The sequence below is a fragment of the Solanum pennellii genome, chromosome 9 (assembly GCF_001406875.1).
Source record: "Solanum pennellii chromosome 9, SPENNV200".
Lineage (NCBI taxonomy): Eukaryota > Viridiplantae > Streptophyta > Magnoliopsida > Solanales > Solanaceae > Solanum > Solanum pennellii.
In genome coordinates this window covers 75044179-75065407 of record NC_028645.1, presented here as the reverse complement: position 1 = coordinate 75065407, position 21229 = coordinate 75044179, and the positions used below count along the sequence as shown (strand labels likewise).

Sequence of the window (21229 nt, the reverse complement as noted above, 5' to 3'; positions counted from 1 at the left end):
TAGCTATGCTGCGTAAATAGATAAATTCTAGGTAAGGAGGTTATGTTTCAACTTTTAGCTATTTGTAAAAATTTCTCCTTTTTTAAACTAGTTTATTATTTTTGAGATTTCATTCTTTATCTTTCTAATTCCAATATTTTTATTGAAATTATTCTCTATTAAATTTTTTTATATCTACAGAGTAAAATAAAATAGTAAATAATATTTTTAATTAGCGAAATGATTTTCTAGCCCATTTTAAATGTTTATTAACTTACTTTGTCCATATAGGTACCGTTTTGGAGATTTTCTAGCTTTTGCCTTAATAAGTAAGCAAAAATGAGTCGAGAGAAGTCTAGAATATGTATATTTCTTCACACGCGTGGCTCGACGAATCACGAACTTTCCACTTAACCCGTCTTATCTCTTTCTCAAACGGATACGGGTCGGATCATAATTTCAATTGCAAATTGCAAATTTTATAAAGAGGCAATTCTTTCTTCCCCAATTGCCTCACGCGCAAGTAAACCTTACGAACGTACAATCAGAGTGAGAAATAGTTTGTTCAAGTTCTTCGATAATTTGAGAGATGTGGAACCAGGCTTACCGGAAACATGACGTGGAGTTCGGCACTGCGCCGTTGTATCCGGCGATGTTGGAAAGTCCTGAACTCCGGTGGTCTTTTATTCGAAAAGTATACTCGATTATTTCTATACAGTTGCTTCTGACTATTGCGGTCGCCTCTGTCGTCGTCACCGTTCATCCAATTTCACACTTCTTTGCAGCCACAAATGCAGGCTTAGCACTTTATATTGTACTCATCATCACTCCATTTATCAGTAAGTTAATGATTCTAATCGTGGATCTAGTCAGGGTAATTTTCTTCTTCAGTGTTAATTAATTAATTAATTGATTGTGTTGTTGTTATTGTTGTTGCAGCGTTGTGCCCGTTGTATTACTATCACCAGAGACATCCGGTTAACTACTTGCTTCTTGGATTGTTCACGGTTTCTCTTGCCTTTACTATCGGATTGACTTGCGCATTCACCAGCGGTAAGCATCTTCAATTGGATTGTTTTGTATTGTTTTTCTGTTTTAGGGTATATGGACATTGCGTGCGTTCTATGTCATAGTGCATTTATCTTTAGAATATTCTTCTCTTGTAGATAGATCACTGGAATTAGTATAACAGCGGTTAGTCTCACCTAACTTTTTGAAGTTGACATTGAGAATCAAAAGAACCGACTGTTATATAGAAACATAGAATCTAATTCAGTAAAATTGCTATGCACCTATACACTTATATTTCTATACATACATAGGGAGCTTAAAGAGTGATTGGTTGCCCCGGCAGAGACAGATTCAGGTTTTAGTCGCTAAGCGTCTTTGAATGTAGACGTAGTTCGACAGCATCAACATTTGGCTTATTGTATGGAATTTCCTATGGAAGATCCATCAAAAACACTATTGACTAGTTAAATTTTGGTGGATTCTATCCAAATTAGGCATTTCTGAGAAGACGATACTACTCTATCCAAAACATCGTAATTGACCAATTATTTTGTTGGTTTTGATCAACTTTAGTCTTTGATTTGATAAGTTGTGTTCACTTTATATAGACAGATCAATCAAACAAAAAAAATAGTATACAATAATAATTATGATACCTTGACGCAAAACAGGAGATTGACTCAACTTATGAATTAGAATGAAATAGCACAGTGGTTTTAGTTCCATTAAGTGATGGAGCATCAAGCCCCAAGCATGATCGGGAGAGATGAACTTCTGAATTTTAAGGAAGAAAGAATCTTCAGTTCTATTTATGGAGTCTTAAACAAATATGAGATATGAAGTTTAGACTTAATTGAAAAAGAGAAGTCAAACAACAGCTCATGAAGAATAACTGGTCTGGAGGAAAGAAAAACGAACCACACAACGTTGCCTGTCATATTTGAACTCCACCAGTTGGGAGGAACTTTTAACCTCTGCCACTGGCACCTTTGAACTATCTGTTGCAGCGCGTAGTACTTAACGTATTTATAATATTTCTTACATCTATACAGATGTATACACGAAAAATTCCATTGAAGCCTGTAGGTGCCATTTCACCCCCTTCGGACATTAGTGGATCCACTTTTATGTAGAATGTATACTATTTAGGTCTTTCAGTAATGTTTGTCAAACAAATAGCTCTGTCAAAGTACAGATTGAGCTTTTTGGTTTACCGTCACATTTTTAAACTAGTTAAAATTTTGCAATTGTGACTCATGATTCATAACAATAACTGCCTGTATTAGTTCTTCGTTTTCTAGAAGCTGGGTTTCTAGAAGAATATGATATCACGACAATAATTGATGGTCTGAATACGATGATTGTCAATGATGTTGCCTCTACGGATAATGATCAAAATACTACTAATACTATCAAGTCTTCATTTTTCCTGCAAAAATGGATATCCCTTTCAAGAATAACTAAATCTTATGACCTTTTTTGGTGAAGTTATATTACATTATAACAATTGGAATGTTCAATGAACCAAGTTGAAACCATATGTTATTTAGGACATTCATTTTGATTGTACCCACTAAAGGTCGTTTGTATTTTGATAAAGTACTCCATGGATGATTGTTATAGGTTAATTTTGTTCAATGAATGAAGTTGATACCACAGATGAACTTAGACAAATGAGATTGTTACTTGGGAACATTTTATGTTGATTGTACCCAGGAAATATTGTTTGTATTTTGATAAGGTACTCATGAAAGATTGTTATAGGTTAATTTTCCAAACAATAACCAGACTGTCGGTTTATGATATAACTTGACTTCATGGACTTCTGATTGTGATAAATGGTGAGCGAGCTGTGTCTGCTCTGGTCTAAAAGGATAAATCATGAGTTCACTTATATAGTAAGGGATTACATGAACTCTCTGGTCAATCTTTTATCAATCTTACAACCTGAATTGACATATGTGTCATTTGTCTCTTACGGATTTGAGGTGACAATTATTGTCACTTGCCATTGAAATTAACACATTCTTGCAAATAGGACCTGAAAACATATTGGTATCTAAAATGTTTCTATTGGTGTATTTCAGGCAAAGTAATTCTGGAGGCAGTCATACTGACAACAGCGGTAGTGATTAGTCTGACATTATACACCTTCTGGGCGGCTAAAAGAGGCCAAGATTTCAACTTCCTGGGACCTTTTTTGTTTGGTGCTCTTATTGTTCTTCTGTTGTTTTCCTTCATCCAGGTTTGTAAATTTATTATTTCTCACTCTGTACGTTGTGTTCATCTTTATTACTCTCATAATTCATAAACAAATAATCTGATTTCTTTCCTTGTTTATGGCCAGATTCTTTTCCCTCTGGGTAAGATCTCAGTGATGATCTATGGGTGTCTTGCGTCGATCATCTTCTGTGGGTACATTGTCTATGATACAGACAATCTAATCAAGCGGTACACTTATGATGAGTACATCTGGGCTGCTATATGCTTGTATCTGGACGTTATCAATTTGTTCCTCTCTCTGTTGTCCATCTTCAGGGCGGCTGATAATTGAAGAGTTAAAGAGAGGAATACCTAATAATAATTTCTCTCTGTATGTATGTGAATGTTTTATCATTTGTTTCCTTTCTCCTAGTTTTCCCCCTCTCTTTTGTTGTGGATGGTTTGCTTATTGATAATTGTATAGAACCGTTTTCTTAGTTGGAAGAACTAGAACTACTGTATCGATTTGCCAAAGATGACATCCATTGATTGGGGTTCCTCTCATTCTCCTCTTCTGCTGTTTGAATCGTTGGAAAAGGTCATAACTCAATAATCATACACGTCCATTGGTCAGGATCAATCACTCCGGTGGGGTACGTTTTCGATCTATGCCCAATTTCTTACTAACCAATTACTAAACAAATGAGTGGTTCGTCTTTGACATATGCCCAACTTATTATACTAATCAAACAGTTATTTGGTCAAACGAATGAGTGGCTCGTTTTTAGTCCATGCCCAGTTTCTAATAAGCTATATAGTTAAATGAGTGGTCGATTCTTGTTATCTGTTCAATTTCTTACTAAGCAATTAATTATTTTGTCAAATAAATGAGTAATCTTCTTTCCATTTTTGCTTTGGGTACCAATCAAGTAAATATCTTTTCTTTGATCTATGTACAATTTCGTACGTCCATATTTATGAACAAACTTATTTTATATTATATATATTAGGTGTAATTTTCATTTCAGAGCATAAGATACTTTTATAGTAATTGGCTAATTTTCATTTAAGAGCATAAGATTGTAATTGAGCTACTAAAGTAAAGGGAACAAAAAAGGAAAAATAATCTAAAAAACATCAACAAGTTGTAATGCTGATTAATTATGACGTGTCTAATTGATAGATAATAATATGTATCCATATTAATCTGATTTCAAGTTATTTTTTGTCCCTCACATTTCTCCAAGAAATTGAAGACATTTTATTTATCACCTCAACAGCTCTATTTTAAAATAATCACAATTCTTTATTTCTTTCTTTCATATTGTAAAATGAATCCCCCTTTTGCTGCCTCTAAGGATTCAAATAATTTTAAATTTCAAAGTGAAACGTAGAAAATTAATTATTTTATTCGAATAAGAATAAGTAAAAGTTTACGGTAAAAAATATTTGGGATCTCAAAATTTGAAGGGCAGACCAATACTTCAGCAACCTCCCCTGACAACTTCTGTTTTCCTTCTCATTTTCTAATTTCAATCAAAGATAAGATAATAGTGACAGAAACATTGAAGACATTATTCATTGCTCTTACTATTCAACAATAGTCGAAACTAATAAACAATTAGTAAATAATTTGAATTTTTTATCAAATCATACTTACTAAATATAATCATTTAAACATTGAAAATTGAATCTGATTGAATAGCAAAAATAAAATAGATAAAAAAAATAACAAATTACTCGTTAACTTAATAAACTAGAAAAGTATGGACAAGCAGAGTCGAAAGGAGGAGAGTGCCAAATATGGTAAAAAAATCTTTATTTAAAGTAGGAAAAATGTATGAAAAAGATCAAAATATACTTTGAACTTTGCTAAAAGGATTATATATGCTTCTATATATATATATATATATATATATATATATAAATTAATTAATTAAAATTTAAAAATATAATTTAAAATTAATCTTTTCAATTTTGTTAAATGAATAACATATGTGAGCTTTGTAGTGGTAGAAGTATATGTCAGTCATTTGCATAATGGTAAGGTATATAAGTGTCAATTACATACATGTCTGCTTCAAATGACAAAATTAAACGTATATCATATCCTCTTTCTTTTTTAAGTATTTGAGTAGAAATCAGAAAGTAAAAATCCAAAAAACATTAAAAGGGGAAATTATATGCATAAAAGGAAAATGAGAAATTATTGTACAATCTCTGACAAAAATATTAAAGACATATCTTGAAATATTTATTACAACAAAAATTATTTTTAAAATTTTCATTACAACCCAAAAAAAAACAATTTTTGGGGACTTAAATATTAACCCTAAAGCCAAGCAAAGCAATTTTGTGAAGTGTGAAATAGAATAGAAAAGAGAATGTCTGCAATGAGATCGAAGCAATATTACGCCACTAGCAGTCTTGTTGTTGGGTATGCTTTGTGTTCGAGCTTGCTTGCTGTGATCAACAAGTTCGCCATTACTAATTTCAACTATCCAGGTCTTCTCACTGCATTACAGTACTTAACTTCAACTTTAGGTGTTTGGATTTTGGGCAAATTTGGTTTCTTACATCATGATCCTTTTACATTTGAAAATGCTAAGAAATTCTTGCCTGCTGCATTTGTATTTTACTTGGCAATCTTTACCAATACTAATCTATTGCGTCATGCCAATGTCGATACGTTTATTGTGTTTAGATCGTGTACGCCTTTACTTGTTGCAGTTGCTGATACTGCTTTTAGGAAGCAGCCATGCCCCTCTAAGTTGACGTTTTTAGCATTGGTTGTTATTTTGGGTGGTGCATTTGGTTATGTTGCTACGGATTCGGGGTTTAGTTTGACAGCGTATACGTGGGCGTTGGCGTATTTGGTGACTATTACGACTGAGATGGTTTATATTAAGCATATGGTCACGAATCTAGGGTTGAATACTTGGGGTTTTGTGTTTTATAATAATTTGTTGTCGTTGATGATGGCGCCTTTCTTTTGGATTATTACTGGGGAGTATGTTGATGTGTTTATTGCGATGGGATCGAATGGAAAAGGGAATTTGTTTCATCCTGTTGCGCTTGTGGCGGTTTCGTTGTCGTGTGTGTTTGGATTGCTTATTAGTTTCTTTGGATTTGCCGCGAGGAAGGCGATATCTGCTACTGCTTTTACAGTAACTGGGGTTGTGAATAAGTTTTTGACTGTTGCGATTAATGTTCTTATTTGGGATAAGCATGCTAGTCCGTTTGGTTTAGGGTGTTTGTTGATGACTATTGCGGGTGGGGTTCTTTATCAGCAATCTGTAACTGGTGTTACTAGTGCTCCACCACAACGGGATTCAGCTGTATCTAAGCAGGACAATGGGAATGACCAAGACAACTATGGAGATAGTGATGAAGAGAAGGGAATGTCTGGTAAGATCTCCGGTGTATAAGTATTTTGGCATCTTTGCCTATTGCTGAAGATGCTATTGTTAATCCTTCCACTATATTTTGAATCCTCTTCTCAACTGTTGTTCTTTACAAATTTTTGCTAGATATTTGTAAGACTGGGATTGCTACCCTTAATAATAGATAGTACTGATTTGATTATGATTTAGTGTGTTTTTGCTCCTTTTCTTTGAGCATGCTATTATGTTGATTTCATACATGTATCTCTTGTTTAACAGAGCTCCCACAGAAATGTATGCTTTTTGTTTTTCTGCAAAAGTAGACAACCTTTGCATCTTCAACTTTGTCCTAACATACTGTTAAGACATGTCACACTGAGATGGGCTGAATTATTAACCCAGAGAAAAGTGGACAGTGAGTCAAACTACTTGATTTCTATGTCAAGCAAGTAAGCAACAATCTTATCAGTCACCTGGAGAGACAATTCTATTAGATGGTTTATTATCTAATACAAAACCATTTTCCGTATCGCATCTGTGTTATTTAACAATTATCACTGTTTTGATAATCTCTGAACCTCTATTTCACGTCTCTCGTTCGGTACACTAATACATTCAGCGCAAGCGTTGTTGATTCATCCATTCGTTGCTTCCTTTAGGCTGACTGAGCTATCTAATCAAGTCTGAGATATAATTATTAATACTTGCGTGGAAACTTATTATGTGATAATGGACTGTTGGTCCATAAAACCCAAATAATTTCACCCACCAAATCCCAGCACATCTGATGAAGGAAAACCCTGAATATCATCCCTTAATCTCTGTCTGTCTTTCCTAATTCTTTTCCACAATTTCGTCAACTTGCTTTTCTCTGCCCCTTCTAATTTTAATCAGACATTCAAGATTATTCCAATTTTTCTACCTAGATGGAAAAAATGACAGTTAAATGAACAAAATCTGCTAAGGATTGTCTGTCTTATTCAGGATTGGACCGTTTTTTTATTGTGTGGAGGAATTCAGTGAATGTATTCGTAATACTAAATGCATGAACCTTGGATTATCTTGAGTGTAACTCTTAACAACTTTACAAATAAGTGTTGTTGGTCTTTGGAATTAGTTCCTCAATGAGCTTAGCTTGAGCTGAAAAGGAAAACCTCAGCAATGACAATGGTGGTGTACATTAAAGAGTAGGGGATGGGCTTATGGAAGAGGGAGCCAGGCCTTTTATTTTCTCAGTCTTGAGGATTGTCTCTCCTGGTCACTGGACTCCTTAAGGGTGGAATTTTATCTTTAGAAGACAATTAAGTGACTTGGAGATTCAGAGGGTAGCAAATTTCGCCATTGGGCAGTTTTTTCGACATCATTGGTTTTTGTGGTGGAAAGGAAATCAGAAGGGGATTGTCTCAAAAAAAGAAAAAAAAGAAATCAGAAGGGGAATTTTAAGGTGAGTTTTGCATACAACTGGTTCAACCATCCCAATCACCCAAAAGTCATTGGCCATGGAGAGGAATCTGGAGTCAAAAATGCCACTAAAAGTGCCCTGTTTTGCTGGTTATTTAGCCAAAAAACTGTACTGACTCAAAACAACTTAATGCGGAGGGTGATACCATTATGTTCTAGATGTTTCTTTCATGGAAAAATGCTGACTACACTGGAAGATCACTGGCCAGCTATGAGGTTATTCCTGGTCTTTAAGGGTATGTCATGGACCACGCCTGCCAAGAATACATAAGCAATTCAGAGTTGGGAGGAAGCAAGAAACCATTCCAAGAACAGAAGCAAATGGAGAGTTGTCCCTGCTAGTATGTGGTGGGCAATGGAAGGAGAGGAATTCTGGAGCTTTCGAGAATAGAGAATAGTATGCAAAAAGTCAAAACTAAATTATTTTATGTTACTGGTGTAATCAGTTATGCTCAAATGATACTATTTCCATAATTGATGTACTAGACTCAATTTAGGAAAAGATAGTTGGATTCGAAGTACATGTTGTAAATATTGACCAGTACAGTGTTAGTATTGTCTTTTGAGGAATATACAAAGTTACAGTTAAAAAAAAGATTATATCTTCTGGTCTGCAGTGGGTAATGTTGTCCGTGTGAGTGAAGGGATGATTCCGTGTTGGTGAATGTCCCATGTTATTTCTGTAGAAGAAGTCGTTGGTGTGTTTTTCCCTTTGAAGTGAGTGCTTGATAAAGTTTCTTTGTTTTCAGAAGGAGGTAGTTTGTTTTGGGGGTGGGAATAATAGAGGATGGTTCCCCTCCAATTTTGTGGGTTAGGGTCTTTGGGAAAAAAATTATTGAGATGGAAGGAAAGGAAACAGTTGCAGAAGAGAGTTTGGAGGGAGAGATTTCGAAGGGTAGAAAAGGAGGAGGAAAGAGTTGAAGCATACTAGAGAAGAGGGAGAAAGCGATCGAGCAGAGAGAGGGGAAGTTGGAGGAGTTTTGGTAAGTGGGACCCTAAAAGGTCCTCTTGTCAAGCATGTAAATAGCCTCTCTTACAAGTAGTGTATACTGTTTGCTGTGTGAGGCTCATTGTAGAATTTCTCAGTCTGATTGGCCTAAACTCGTGTTTAAAACATTTAGCTCAGCCGGTTCAGGCTGACTGGCCCAAACCGGGGACTATGTTCTTGATTGGTTGTTACTTTTCATGAAGCACTGTACAGTTTCTTTCTTCCGTAAGTAATACAATTAGTTACCAAAAAAATGCTCATTTATATCATATTATATACACTCTATATTTAAGAGCATAATTTTTGTAAGTAATGTTGATTTTCAAAGGGGAAAGAAAAAGAAAACAAGGAAGATAATTTAAAGATTTATGCTTAAGTTTTAATGTTAATTAATTATGTGTATTAATTAATTATCAAGTGTCCAATTAAAAAATGATGTTTCCACATTAATCAGATTTTAAGTTATTTATTTGTCCTCACATTCTTTACAGAGAGTGAGCATGCTCTTTGTGCCACCTCAACACCTAAGGGTGTATTTGTTCCATTTTAAATTGGTTCACGACCCTTATTTCTTTCTTCATAATGTAAAGGGAGCAAAAACCCAATTTTGCTCCTTCTATTGATAGAAAAAGGGTGGGGGGTAATAGGACCCCTGAAAAGAAAAGGTGTGTAGTTTGGAAATATGTTCATAGTCATGCAGATACTTATACCTTTTCCTGTTAAATTATATGTATACATTTAAGTTATGCAGAAATATATTATTGGAGTACTATAGTGCAGTCTGTAACTAGTTTCTGTTAGTCAATCATTAGAGAATTCACAATTCCTGAGTCTATTAAATCTATTTACCTTTGTCTTATTCCTAAATGTGTAGGGGCCTCTATGATTACTCAATCTCGCCATATTACTCTTTGTAAAACTATTTATAATATAACTTCCAAAGTTATTGTGAATCGTCTCAAATGTTTTTTGACTGACATTATTGGCCCTACACTATCTACTTTCCAAAAGAATAGACGTGCCTCCGATAATGCCGTTATTGTTCAAGAGATTCTCTATTACGTTCATAAATCTAAGAGTTGTGTCTCATATATGCTTCTAACTAGATTTGGAAAAAGGTTTTGATAGACTAGAATGGAGTTTCATTAGAGAAAGTTTTAATTTATTTCAATGTGCCTCCTAAGTAGTCAAACTTATACTTGTATACTTTTACTTCAATATTTGTCTGTCTCAATTGGTCAACCACGGATACTTTTAAACCCAGTAAGGGTATTCGCAAGGAGACCCTCTCTCCTTGTATAACTTTCTTCATTTTATGCATGTAAATGCTCTCAAGACTATTATTATGGCTGTTGATCTCCATCTTTTGGGGCATGTCAAGATTTCAAGGAATGGACCCCCAATGTAGCACTTATTCTTTATGATATTATCTTTACTTCAAAGTTTTACTGAAACTTCTTGTCATACTACCAAAAAGTTAATTTTGACAAATCTAAATTTCTCGAATAATACTTCAGTTCTGGATAAACTGTCTCTTCTTTTCAAATGAATGAAGACAGTCTTTTTTGGTAAATGTTTGGGATTTCCCATTTTTGACAAAAACCTTCTAGGGCAGATTTTCAGTTTATTTTGGACAGTTTAAAGCATGATGGATGGATGAAAAACCCATGTTCTTATTCTGGTCGGACGTACGACATTAATCCGCTCTACTCTCTACAGTCTTCCCACCATATTATGCAGTTCATATCCATTCCCTCTTATATTTTAAAACTACTATTGAAAGATATATGCACAACTTCCTCGGGGGTGGAACTTTTGAACGCAAAAATTATCTTGTCAGTTGGAAGGCTGTTACTTCTCAAAGACTTTAGTTGGGGGGTGGGTGGGTGGGTGGGGGGTTGATATACAAGACCTTAAATTTAAAAATCATGCTTTGCTTGCTGTGACTGCTTGATGATTCTTCAATTCACAACACCAGCTCTGGGCTTCTCTGTTACGTTCTAAATACTTATCCTCTACTGCCATTAGCTCTAATAACTCTAGGACTTGGAAAGCCATTCAACATGGATGGCAATATTGCCAAATTGGACTTCTTTGGAAACCTGCGAACAGCAGACACATTAATTTCTGGATTGCCTCTTGGATTCGACCAAACACCCCTCTTAAACACTTGTTCATGGACCTTCACTGGAAAAGTATCTCTTGACTACAATAGCTGTATTTCGTGTAATCTGTGGGATTTCTCGACTCTTTCCTTTAATCTGCCAGATACTCTACTTCGAAAAATACAAGCAGTGCATCTCCCCCAGCACTCGTTACGTGTGATAGTTTGATCTGGGGCCTAACCTCAAATGGCTCCTTCTCAGTAAAGACTTGCTTTCCTTCGATTGTCTTTGGCGTCTCAAACTGTCTCCTAAAATAAAACATTTCTCATGGATACTTAATCATGGTAGATTGCCTACTGCTAGCTATACCCTTCACCTTAGCATAGCTACTCTAATGAGTGCAAAGTTTGTCATTCCTCTCAAGAGGAAACTATCTCATATTTTTTTCAACTGTACCTTTAGATGCTACCTCTCCTTCTGCATGGCTTGAACAGTTCACTCAATTCACCCCTACAATTATGACTCAATCCCCTGTACTGTTTTCCTTTCTTATTCTCTCTAGATGATATGGAAGGCTCGCAACAAATTAGTTTTCGAGGGTAAACAGGTATTAAGGTATAGATGACAATTTGTGCCTAGAATTGAGAGAATTCCATAGTGGTATAATGTTTGGACAGTTGAAAAGAAGATGAGATATAGTTTCATCTTGAGAGAATAATAAACTTTGCACTCATCAATAGGCTGTGTTGACTCAAGAAAATCTCATGAAGAGGGGAATTCATCTGACCTTGGTGCTTCCTATGTGAAGAAGAGGCTGAGACAGTAATAACTCACCTATTTCTACGCTGCAGGAATACCTATGTACTGTGGAAAATCTTCATAAATATGAAGGGTCTGAGGTGGGTGATGTCAAGGAGAATAGCTGAGACCCTGAAGATCTGGATCAGCGATTCTAACATTTCTGGACAAGGATAGATGGAAAATTATACCAGCTCGCATCTGGTGGTCTGTTTGGAGAGAAATAAATCTCAGGTGCTTCCAGAACAAGAGCAACAACATCCAGAAAATGAAAATGAATTGTTTAGTGTCGTTTCATTTTTGGTGTAAATAGGAGTATATGAAGGATGTAGAATCAGTTACAGAAGTCTTAAGCTCATCTTCCTGATACTCTGCCTCAATTGGAATTAGGAAACCTGTGACTTGTTGTCGCAGGTTTCTGATTTTGTTTTTGGAAATAGAATATGAGTTGTTACTTTCTCCAGAAAAAAAAAACTATCATCCAACAAGCTATTGAATTTTGGTTCTTCACAGGCCTAAGCCTCTAAAGGCACAAAAGATACCTCTTTATGTCAAATGGAATCCTCCTAAAAAGCCTTGCTATATGCTAAAAACTGTTGGAATGGTGTCAATTGCACAACCTTAGTGGTATTGGAGGAGTTTTTAGGAACCATGAAGTCACTTGGATTTTAGGTTTTATAGGCTCAATTGCACATGGAGATGCTTTTAATACTGAATATATGCGCTTTTCACAGGTCTTACACTTGAATTGGAGCATAATATTTGACCTCTGGAAATTAACATAGACGCCAGTGAGTTTATTCAAATCCTAAGTAACTCTAATATTCATTGTTCGTCTATTGTTGTTGACTGTAGGTAACTTCTCCAGCCGCTGAATAGCTAGCTCTACTATAGGGCGTGTCTACACCAAATTGCAGACGGGCTTGCCAACTTGGCTACTCTGGGACTCGTTACACTTGTTTAGAAGTTTGTTGGGACACTCCACATTAGCCATCTGAAATTTTGTGCAAGGATTGAATAGGAGCAATGTCCATCCGTATGATTTCTGCTCCACAGGCAGCTTTCTCTACTAACTATTGTTCTACTTATACTAGTATTAGGAGTTCAAACTCTTTCAAGTACACTGTAACGACCATCTACTATATTGTGGAACAAACTCTCATGTTGTAGGCTTTTGTTATATATATTACTACCCTTTCCACCCAAAAAAAAAAAGTGTGTAGAAAATGTCATGATTTGTTAGTTTGGACTTTGGAGTAAACATTAGTTGATTTTTAATTGATCACTCAACTGAAATTTTCCCATATGTGGGAATGTTGCTGAATATGCTAGTGTACTATATACCTCTTGATAAACAATTTGTTCTAGCTAGGAATGACAACTAATTGATTTCTTCAAGGTCTAAACATAATACATGCATAAGTTTTAGAGTGTTGCCCATCAAAACTTTTATACAATTTTCTACCATCATAGATTTAACTACTAATCAAGTACGTAGTACCTAGTAACTAGTACGTAATCCATATTAATTAGTGTACTACTAATATCTTAGGCGCATAATTAATTGGTGAATTAGTGTTGAAATCTCTTCTTCCTTTCAGCCACCATAGATAAAAGTCTTGAAACACCTTGTGTCCACATCTCATATTCTCTTTGATTTTTGCATTCAAACTCAACAACACCGCGTATTTCTGTCTTCAATCCGAAGTATCGACGTTTTTCGCCATCCTCAAATAGATGCCTCCCTGGCCATGCTGGTACATCTTTGTAAACTTCTGTTACTACATCTGCTTGCACACACAACATACGTTATTTCTTCGTATCTTAATTGAATTGAGTTGTTTTGCTATAACATATAGTATTAAAAATTATTCGATTTGGACGTACTTTTCTTTTTCTTGGTAATAGTTTTTCCAACATGTTTGCTTTTCATTTTCAGCATCACCTGTGAAATAAGGAAACATAAAATGGTATGGACTAAGAACATCATCGATAACATTTTAAAGTTCTATGCACAGACGATATATTATCGAGTCTAGGGAGGTGCTTATACCTCTCCACTACGATGAAGGTAAACAGAGACAATTTTCCAGTGTAGATCACCTGAAAACCGCAAAATAAAACAAAATTTGAAAAACATTACAGAAAAAAGAAAATCAAAATTTTGTGGCATTGTTAGCAGGGGAAAGAATTATGCAAATTACCATTACGAGTTCTTTTGAGAAGCTCACGTCCTCGAGCAAGTAATTCTTGATTACAAACCCCCAAAAAGTTCTCTTCAATGTCAAGTCCCTCACAATAATTATTATTGTTGTTGTTGTTGCTGTGATTTTGGTCGTTGTTTCGCCCTGTGCCTCCTCCTATTCCCTTTTCTATTGGAATTACTGCTGCAATGTTCCATACTTCCTTCAATGCTCTTGCTTTTAGTGTTGCTGCACCTCGCAATGCTGCGAAAAAAGAAAGAACATATTAGAACTATCTCAAATCCCAAATATTAGCTCGTCGAATTGAATTTGTTTCGAAATATTTCACATTTAAGAGAAAAAAAGTTATTTACTAGAACTAGTACTTATAGAACAGAGGAAGTTAATCATATTAACAGACCATGTGTTATATTATTACTCAAATTTGTAAATGCATAATACATAAACGTGTCTTTTAACTTGACTTCATCTGATATTTATGTTTTGCATCTTTGGTGTGCACAGCTTTTAACACTTAAAACTTGTATAAAATTGAACAAGTACACAGATAGAAGTATTTTGTTAGTCACCTGTAGCAGCAGCAGCAGTAAGAGTTGAAATATCTCCATGAGATCGAACATTAACAGCAGAGCTGATCGCGGACATGAGATGGTCCCGATCAGCTCCCATAACTTCGGCAGCCTCCACGCACTGCGCGGCAATCAGCATGGCTGCCGAAGCGACAGCAGCATCAGTCTTCGCCATTTGCTCATCTTTGGCGGTGGACGAAGCTGATGCGGTGGCCGCAGCAATTGCGGCCACCGAAGCAGCAACTCCAGCCACTGAAACAACAGCATGAAGTTGGGCATTTTGGGCCCTACTTTCTTCTTTTTTTCTCTCTCTCCTTTCTTTTAACCATCTGCCAACTGTCTTACCACCAGGCGTGTTGGGTGCTAACCCAACAGCTGATCCAGTGTATCCTGTTCTTACATTTGTAAATAATGGTTGCAGAGTGCTGTTTGCTTTCAAATACTGTACCACAATATGAGAAAATGAAATATCAATACCTGAACTCAATATTTTCGATACGCAAGCATGTATTGAAGTATGAAAATATTCAAATTTGATCACATGATTCAAATGTATAATGGTCAATATGTAAGATGGTAAAAACTTATTTGTACAGTGTTTTTACACTAGACGGATTAATACATTACATATGTTTTTTTATCAGTTAAACATAGTTAATTAATACATATTTTCATTACATTAAGTCACTCAACTATTAAAAAAAAAGTGACGAAAAGGAAGATTTGCAATCGCTATTTTTTGGGTGTGCACAGAAAAAAACTCTAATGTTATACAATAGCTTGCAAACTATATAAGAGGGGTAATTCGCACTAAACAAGTCTGATGAGCTCGATTCGAAAGGTAAACTCCTTGCTTTCGCTGGCAAGGAATTTCGGAGTTGAGACCTTACTAAACATATTAATTAAATTGAGTTGATTGACCGTGAACTAGTAAAATCTAAGCTTATGTTTGACTATAGATTTGAGTTTTTGAAGTCGTGTGACATCCATTTTACTTGAGTTTTTATGAGTGAAAATCCAAAAACTTGTCACTTGAAAAATACTTGAAGATTGATGATATCAAATTTAATGACCAAATAAGATAATTTCTCAAAATCTATGAGAAAAATCTTGAATATGACTTTAATGAAGTTGACTACAACATGTAAATAACAAACATGAAAATGTATAACATTGAAACAGATAGGTACAATTTAACTTTTAACATAAGAGAGGAAAACATGTTGATGGAACACTAAAAAACAAGCAAGGCAGAATTCTGAAATTGGTAAGTGACAGAATACTGAAAATTGCAATGACAAAATGATAAAAAATGACAAAAGAGTATCAATTTTCCATTTACACACTCCACTTAAAAGTTTCTGTTTTGATAATCGATAGCTAACTAAATACAACAATAAATCTAAGTCAATTTTGAATTGTACTTGTAGCATATTTTTGTGAAAGTTAATTAAGACAAAAACAAAAAAAAATTGGCCTTTTTTACATATGACATCTTCACGTGCTATACATAATAACAAGGTACTCCATACCATAGGTTATATATATAGATCATGTTATGTTATTACAAGGTTTAGTCTTTTAATTACCAAATAATTATTTTTTTTGTTATATTAAAAGTGAACACAGTAAAGTAAAAAATACATTAGTAAAATAGTAAACAAGTAAAAGAGAAACGAGTGAGTAACTTAAATTCATTTTAAGCGCCAAATAGGCCCTTTTGCATTTTTCTATTAAAAAAAGTTTATGTTTACTTTTTTTGTTTTACTAACTTTTTTTTATCTCGTATAAAACCAAAGTTAACATCTTTTTCTTTTTCTTTTTCTTTTATGGCCATTTGTGGGTAGATAGATTTATTCCCTAAACAAAGTCAAAAGGTGAGTTTGATTAGACGGCTAAAGCATCCTTGTAATTTGTAAAGCAAGAAAAAGTTGGACATTGATATTAACAAAAGTGTATTATGTTTTTTTTAACTTTGGAAATGGGTCCAATTCATACATACCCCTTTTTTTCTACTACTACTACTATCATCATTAACTAATAACAACACCTTATCATAATCAAACAATTAAATAACAAAATAAAGTGATTTATGAAATTAATCTTAATTAATTAACATTAATGAGAGAAATTAATTACCTTAACAACATCTTCAAATTCTTCAGAAGGTGAGACTGGAGGACTATCAGTTTCTTCAGTCAGAGAACCATTCAAAGGCCCACTACTATGAGACAATCTTCCTGATGTTAATGGTGATATTTCCTGCCCATTATGCATCTAATAAAAAAAATAAAATAAAAAAATACTAAATTACTCCATGGAAATTCCCCTGTATATAATAATATTATAAACAAACAAAAATAAAACACCCCTTTTCCTTTTCATTTTTATAATAAACTACGTCTAGATTCCAAATAAATTGCATCAATTACATGAATCTCTATTATTCATCATGTCATTAATTCTACTTATACGGTCTATCGGTTGTACCTCCTTATAACCGTACAATTTTTTGTTGTTGTTGTTGCAATAAAATGGTCCAAAAATACGTTATTGTTCATTTTTAGACCAACTACATAAATTTCTACGATTCATATTGCTTATATCAATCAAAATGTTTAACATCATACGCCTCTATAACAAAATTGTTTCGTGAACCAATTTTTCATGTTCTGTTATACATCATACACACTCTGTAACAATATTTCGTTATAGCAATCAAAACACATCCAGACAAACAATACTGTTAGAGAGAGGTTTGACGGCTACTTACTGAATGAGACATAATGCGATCAAGAACAAGTTGTGAAGTAGCAGAGGAAGCAAAAGAGAATGTGTTTCCAGCAAGCTTATTAGCAGAATCTTCTTCCTCAACAACAGAGATAATGTTCTCTGGTATAGTAACAACAACACTACTGCCACTATTTGTATTTGTATTATTATTATTCGTCTTCGTAGGAAGAGATGAGGATGATGATAATGTAGAAGTTGTTGTTAATGCCTTGCAAACTTGCAAAGCAGAGGCACTCCATGATCTTGACAAAAATTCCATTGGTGCTTTTGGACTTTCTGGAAGATTCATATTCAACTTCTTTTCTGACCATCTATTATCCATCAAGAACACTAATTGGGGCAAATTTTTTGTAGTAATAACTAGTAAGAGTGTGAATTGCTTTTGAAGAAGAGTGCAGGGGTCTTGTTAATTTTTAGATTTTGGGGGTGTTTTTATAGTGGGAACTTGACTTGTTAATGTTGTCCTGTTTTGTACACATATGATTGAAAAATGACTATAATAATTGTAATGTAGTATTCATTCGTTTCATTTTATACGAGGTAGTTTAATTCGGAGTTTAAGAAAGAAAGAAAGACTTTTAAATTTGTGATTCAAAATGAATGATAGCAATTTGTGTGGATGTAAATTATTTCATTAAGTGTAAAATAGATATTTTATAGTTAAATTGTTACTTAATATAAAAATATGTCATTCTTTTTTAAATTGTTTTATAAAAAAAATAAGTCACTTAAATTGATATAGTAGCTTTGTTAAAACACATTGATTGTTAAGTCATTTTCATAATTATTTTAACTTATATGTATTGATGTAATGTTACACTATCAGGTTAGGTAAGGAAAGATAAATAAAGTATTCCGTTCGATTTAATTCTTTTATTTTATTTTAATTTGACATGGAGCTTAAAAAGCAAAGAGAAATTTTGAATATGATGTTCAATGATTTTAATTTTTCATCATACATGATCAAGATAATATTTTGATACATTCTACATATTTTTAGTTTAAAATCACAAGATTTAATACTTTGTTTACTTTTTAAAATTTGGTGTCAATTCAAATTCCGGACAAACAAATTGATATGAAAAGATTATTATTTTAATCATAAAAAATATTTTTAACTTTCGAAAATTTGGCCAAACATATCAACATAAAATAAATCTTATAAAATAAGATAAACGTCAATGGAGCCAATAACAACAATATACTCTATAAGTGGAATGTGAAACTGATAAAATGTATATAGATTTTACCATCGGCTCAAGTATATGAAGGTAAAATGGTTTTGAACTCTTCGGCTCAAGTATAACAAATTCAAACATTAAAAAAAAAATAGTGCAAAAATCATAACTACTAAATAATGCAAAACCTATAATTGTAATAAGAGGATTTTTTTAAAGAAGTACAAAATGCTATATCTAAAAATTAAGGGAATTCAATTGTTCTTATAAATACAAAAGAAAATTTTTGCCCACTTGTATATCATGCTTTTCAAAGAAAGTGGACTTAGGTCGGTATGATAAAATTGTTTTTCATAAAAAATATTCTTTAATAATTATTTTCTAGAAAATAAAAACGTCTAGATAAAGTATTATATTTTAAAAGTATTTATATATCATTTAGGTCAGAGGATGAAGATAACATAAAATCAACGCAAAATGTTTCTAATTGTTCGAGTTTTTTTCTCATGCTTTCACCGTTTATTTTCTTTATTTTTAAAGAATATATTTTCTACAAAACAATGTTTTACCTATCCAAAAATATTTTTCTTTTCGTCGAACACAACCTTAATTTAAATCATTTTCTACTAATAACACGTTAGATTAAAAATTTAACCAATTATTGAGTGTGTTTTAGTTGAGGGATAAAATTGTTGAAGATGAGGGCAAGTGGGCCAAGGTCAAGCAATTGTGTTTGACTTATTGTCAGGGATCCTTCTTTTTCTTTTGAAAGATAATTACACCAAATATTTTGGTTGATCCCAGGCATACAGTGGTGGGTAAAAGCTAAAGTTCAATTGTCCCACAAAAAGAAAGAGATATGTAGTACACAAATGAAAACTAATAAAGCTTTCCATTAGGGCCTACACCACTAATATGGTTTATATGGTATAAATATCATTTTATTAATATAATAAAAATAATTTTTAATGACAATAAATATTGATATTAATAAAGACTGTTAAAATTTTTACTGACATTAGTTAAGTATCATTAGAACTAATGTCACTAGCATTTTGTTTGGATCATTGTTATCCATTGTTTCATAATGTATTATATTGTATAGTACTCTATTGTACTGTATTGTAAGGTAGATATAATGTTTGGCTAGATTGTATTGTTTGTTGTTGTTTACTAACATTTTAATTGTTTGGTTTGATTGTATCGTACTGTATTGTAATTTATAAATTTACTTAAATATCCTTAATTAATCTAGGGTAGGAGGTTTGACTAGATTTAAATAATTAAGGTAACGGGTAAAATAGTATTTTGAAATATTTTGTAAAGATATAATTGAAAAAAGAAATCAAGTAACAACGGGAACACACCAAATTGGTTGTTCCATAAATAGGGGTTTTCATTGTTACGTAACAACGAAATTTAACAATACAGTACAATACATTTTAAGTAACAATCAAAACAAATATTGTAGGTATAGTAACAATACAATACAATACAATGGATAACAATGATACAAACATAGTGTAAAGGCTTAGGAACATATATAAAGAATGTTAATTATCGTCAAAAATATATATTTAGCGACAATTAGAAATTCATTATCGTTAATGATCGTTTGTTACGTAATCTATTCAATATTTGATCCTACTTTTAAAATATATACATTGTCCTAACATAAACTTACAAATAATATTGCCATTTTTTTTCCTTTGTATAATTGTAAGGGTTAAGAAATAAGTAAAAGTTATAGGGCAATTTTCATAAAGTTATATGCATTAGTTATTTAATATAACGATTGATTCAATAATTACATCTTATCCTGAGTTTGCCTTTAGATACACGACATTGAACTAATATATCTCGCCTCTCTCCCTCTCTTATTCACGTGTTTCATTGCATATGTATTTTATAATATATTGAGTTTTACAACTTAATGTATATGTATATTCAATATAAATTATGCAGTAGTGTATCTAGTGTATTTGTGCATGTCAATTTCATTAAGCGTGTCCGGTGTTAAATAAGTATCGAGTTTATCCACTATTAATTTCATGTATTTAGTATCAAATATACCTTGATTTATCTAGTGTATTTATGGATGTCAATTTCATTCAGTATGTTCAATACCAAATATCTAGTGTGCACTATCAATATCATGTATTTAGTATTAAGAATGCATTAATGTATACGATCTATTTGTACATAATTACTCATTGATTCTGAAATGATAATGATATATCCAATGTAATTGTGATATATGTAGCGTATCTATGCATAAGCACATCATACCAATATAAAAGTTAAATTACATGCACATAATATCAAATTTGTGATATATCTAATGTATTTGTGCATACATAAACTTTTAGAAAAACAAGAATGAAGATACACTTATCCAAGTACTTATATTTGTGCATAGATGCATATATCATCTTGTATAATTATGACTTAATAGTGGTCCTTCAATGATTATGGTATCAATCACCTACCCTTTATAAATTCAAATCCAAATTAAATAATGTGTGATTATGTAATCATTTTAAAGTAATGTGATAATT

The 21229-nt window shown here is 33.1% G+C and overlaps 3 protein-coding genes across 4 annotated transcripts; 2 read left to right on the top strand and 1 right to left on the bottom strand.

Moving 5' to 3' along the window:
• The first annotated feature begins 477 nt into the window (after positions 1–477).
• Positions 478–3756, top strand: LOC107029434 (protein LIFEGUARD 2-like). Its single transcript, XM_015230845.2, has 4 exons — positions 478–818; positions 919–1032; positions 3078–3235; positions 3338–3756. Exons 1-4 carry the CDS (start codon positions 569–571, stop codon positions 3542–3544), a joined length of 729 nt encoding a protein of 242 aa, XP_015086331.1. The 5' UTR covers positions 478–568; the 3' UTR covers positions 3545–3756.
• A 1736-nt stretch (positions 3757–5492) lies between these two features.
• LOC107031572 (GDP-fucose transporter 1) lies at positions 5493–13176 on the top strand. 2 transcript variants are annotated; one of them, XM_027911746.1, is made up of 2 exons: positions 5493–6600; positions 11981–12741. In XM_027911746.1, the coding sequence occupies exons 1-2, from the start codon at positions 5577–5579 to the stop codon at positions 12010–12012; spliced, it is 1056 nt and encodes a 351-aa protein (XP_027767547.1). In that variant the 5' UTR covers positions 5493–5576; the 3' UTR covers positions 12013–12741. The 2 variants fall into 2 exon arrangements, with proteins under 2 accessions (XP_027767547.1, XP_015088475.1); XM_015232989.2 differs by lacking the exon at positions 11981–12741 and adding an exon at positions 12783–13176 and having other exon boundaries at positions 5495–6600.
• Positions 13177–13294: 118 nt separating this feature from the next.
• LOC107031571 (VAN3-binding protein) lies at positions 13295–17955 on the bottom strand. The gene is made up of 7 exons (XM_015232988.2): positions 17474–17955; positions 16840–16977; positions 14701–15142; positions 14132–14374; positions 13981–14030; positions 13815–13872; positions 13295–13714 (listed from the first exon to the last, which is right to left on the bottom strand). Exons 1-7 carry the CDS (start codon positions 17813–17815, stop codon positions 13500–13502), a joined length of 1488 nt encoding a protein of 495 aa, XP_015088474.1. The 5' UTR covers positions 17816–17955; the 3' UTR covers positions 13295–13499.
• Between the last annotated feature and the right edge of the window lie 3274 nt (positions 17956–21229).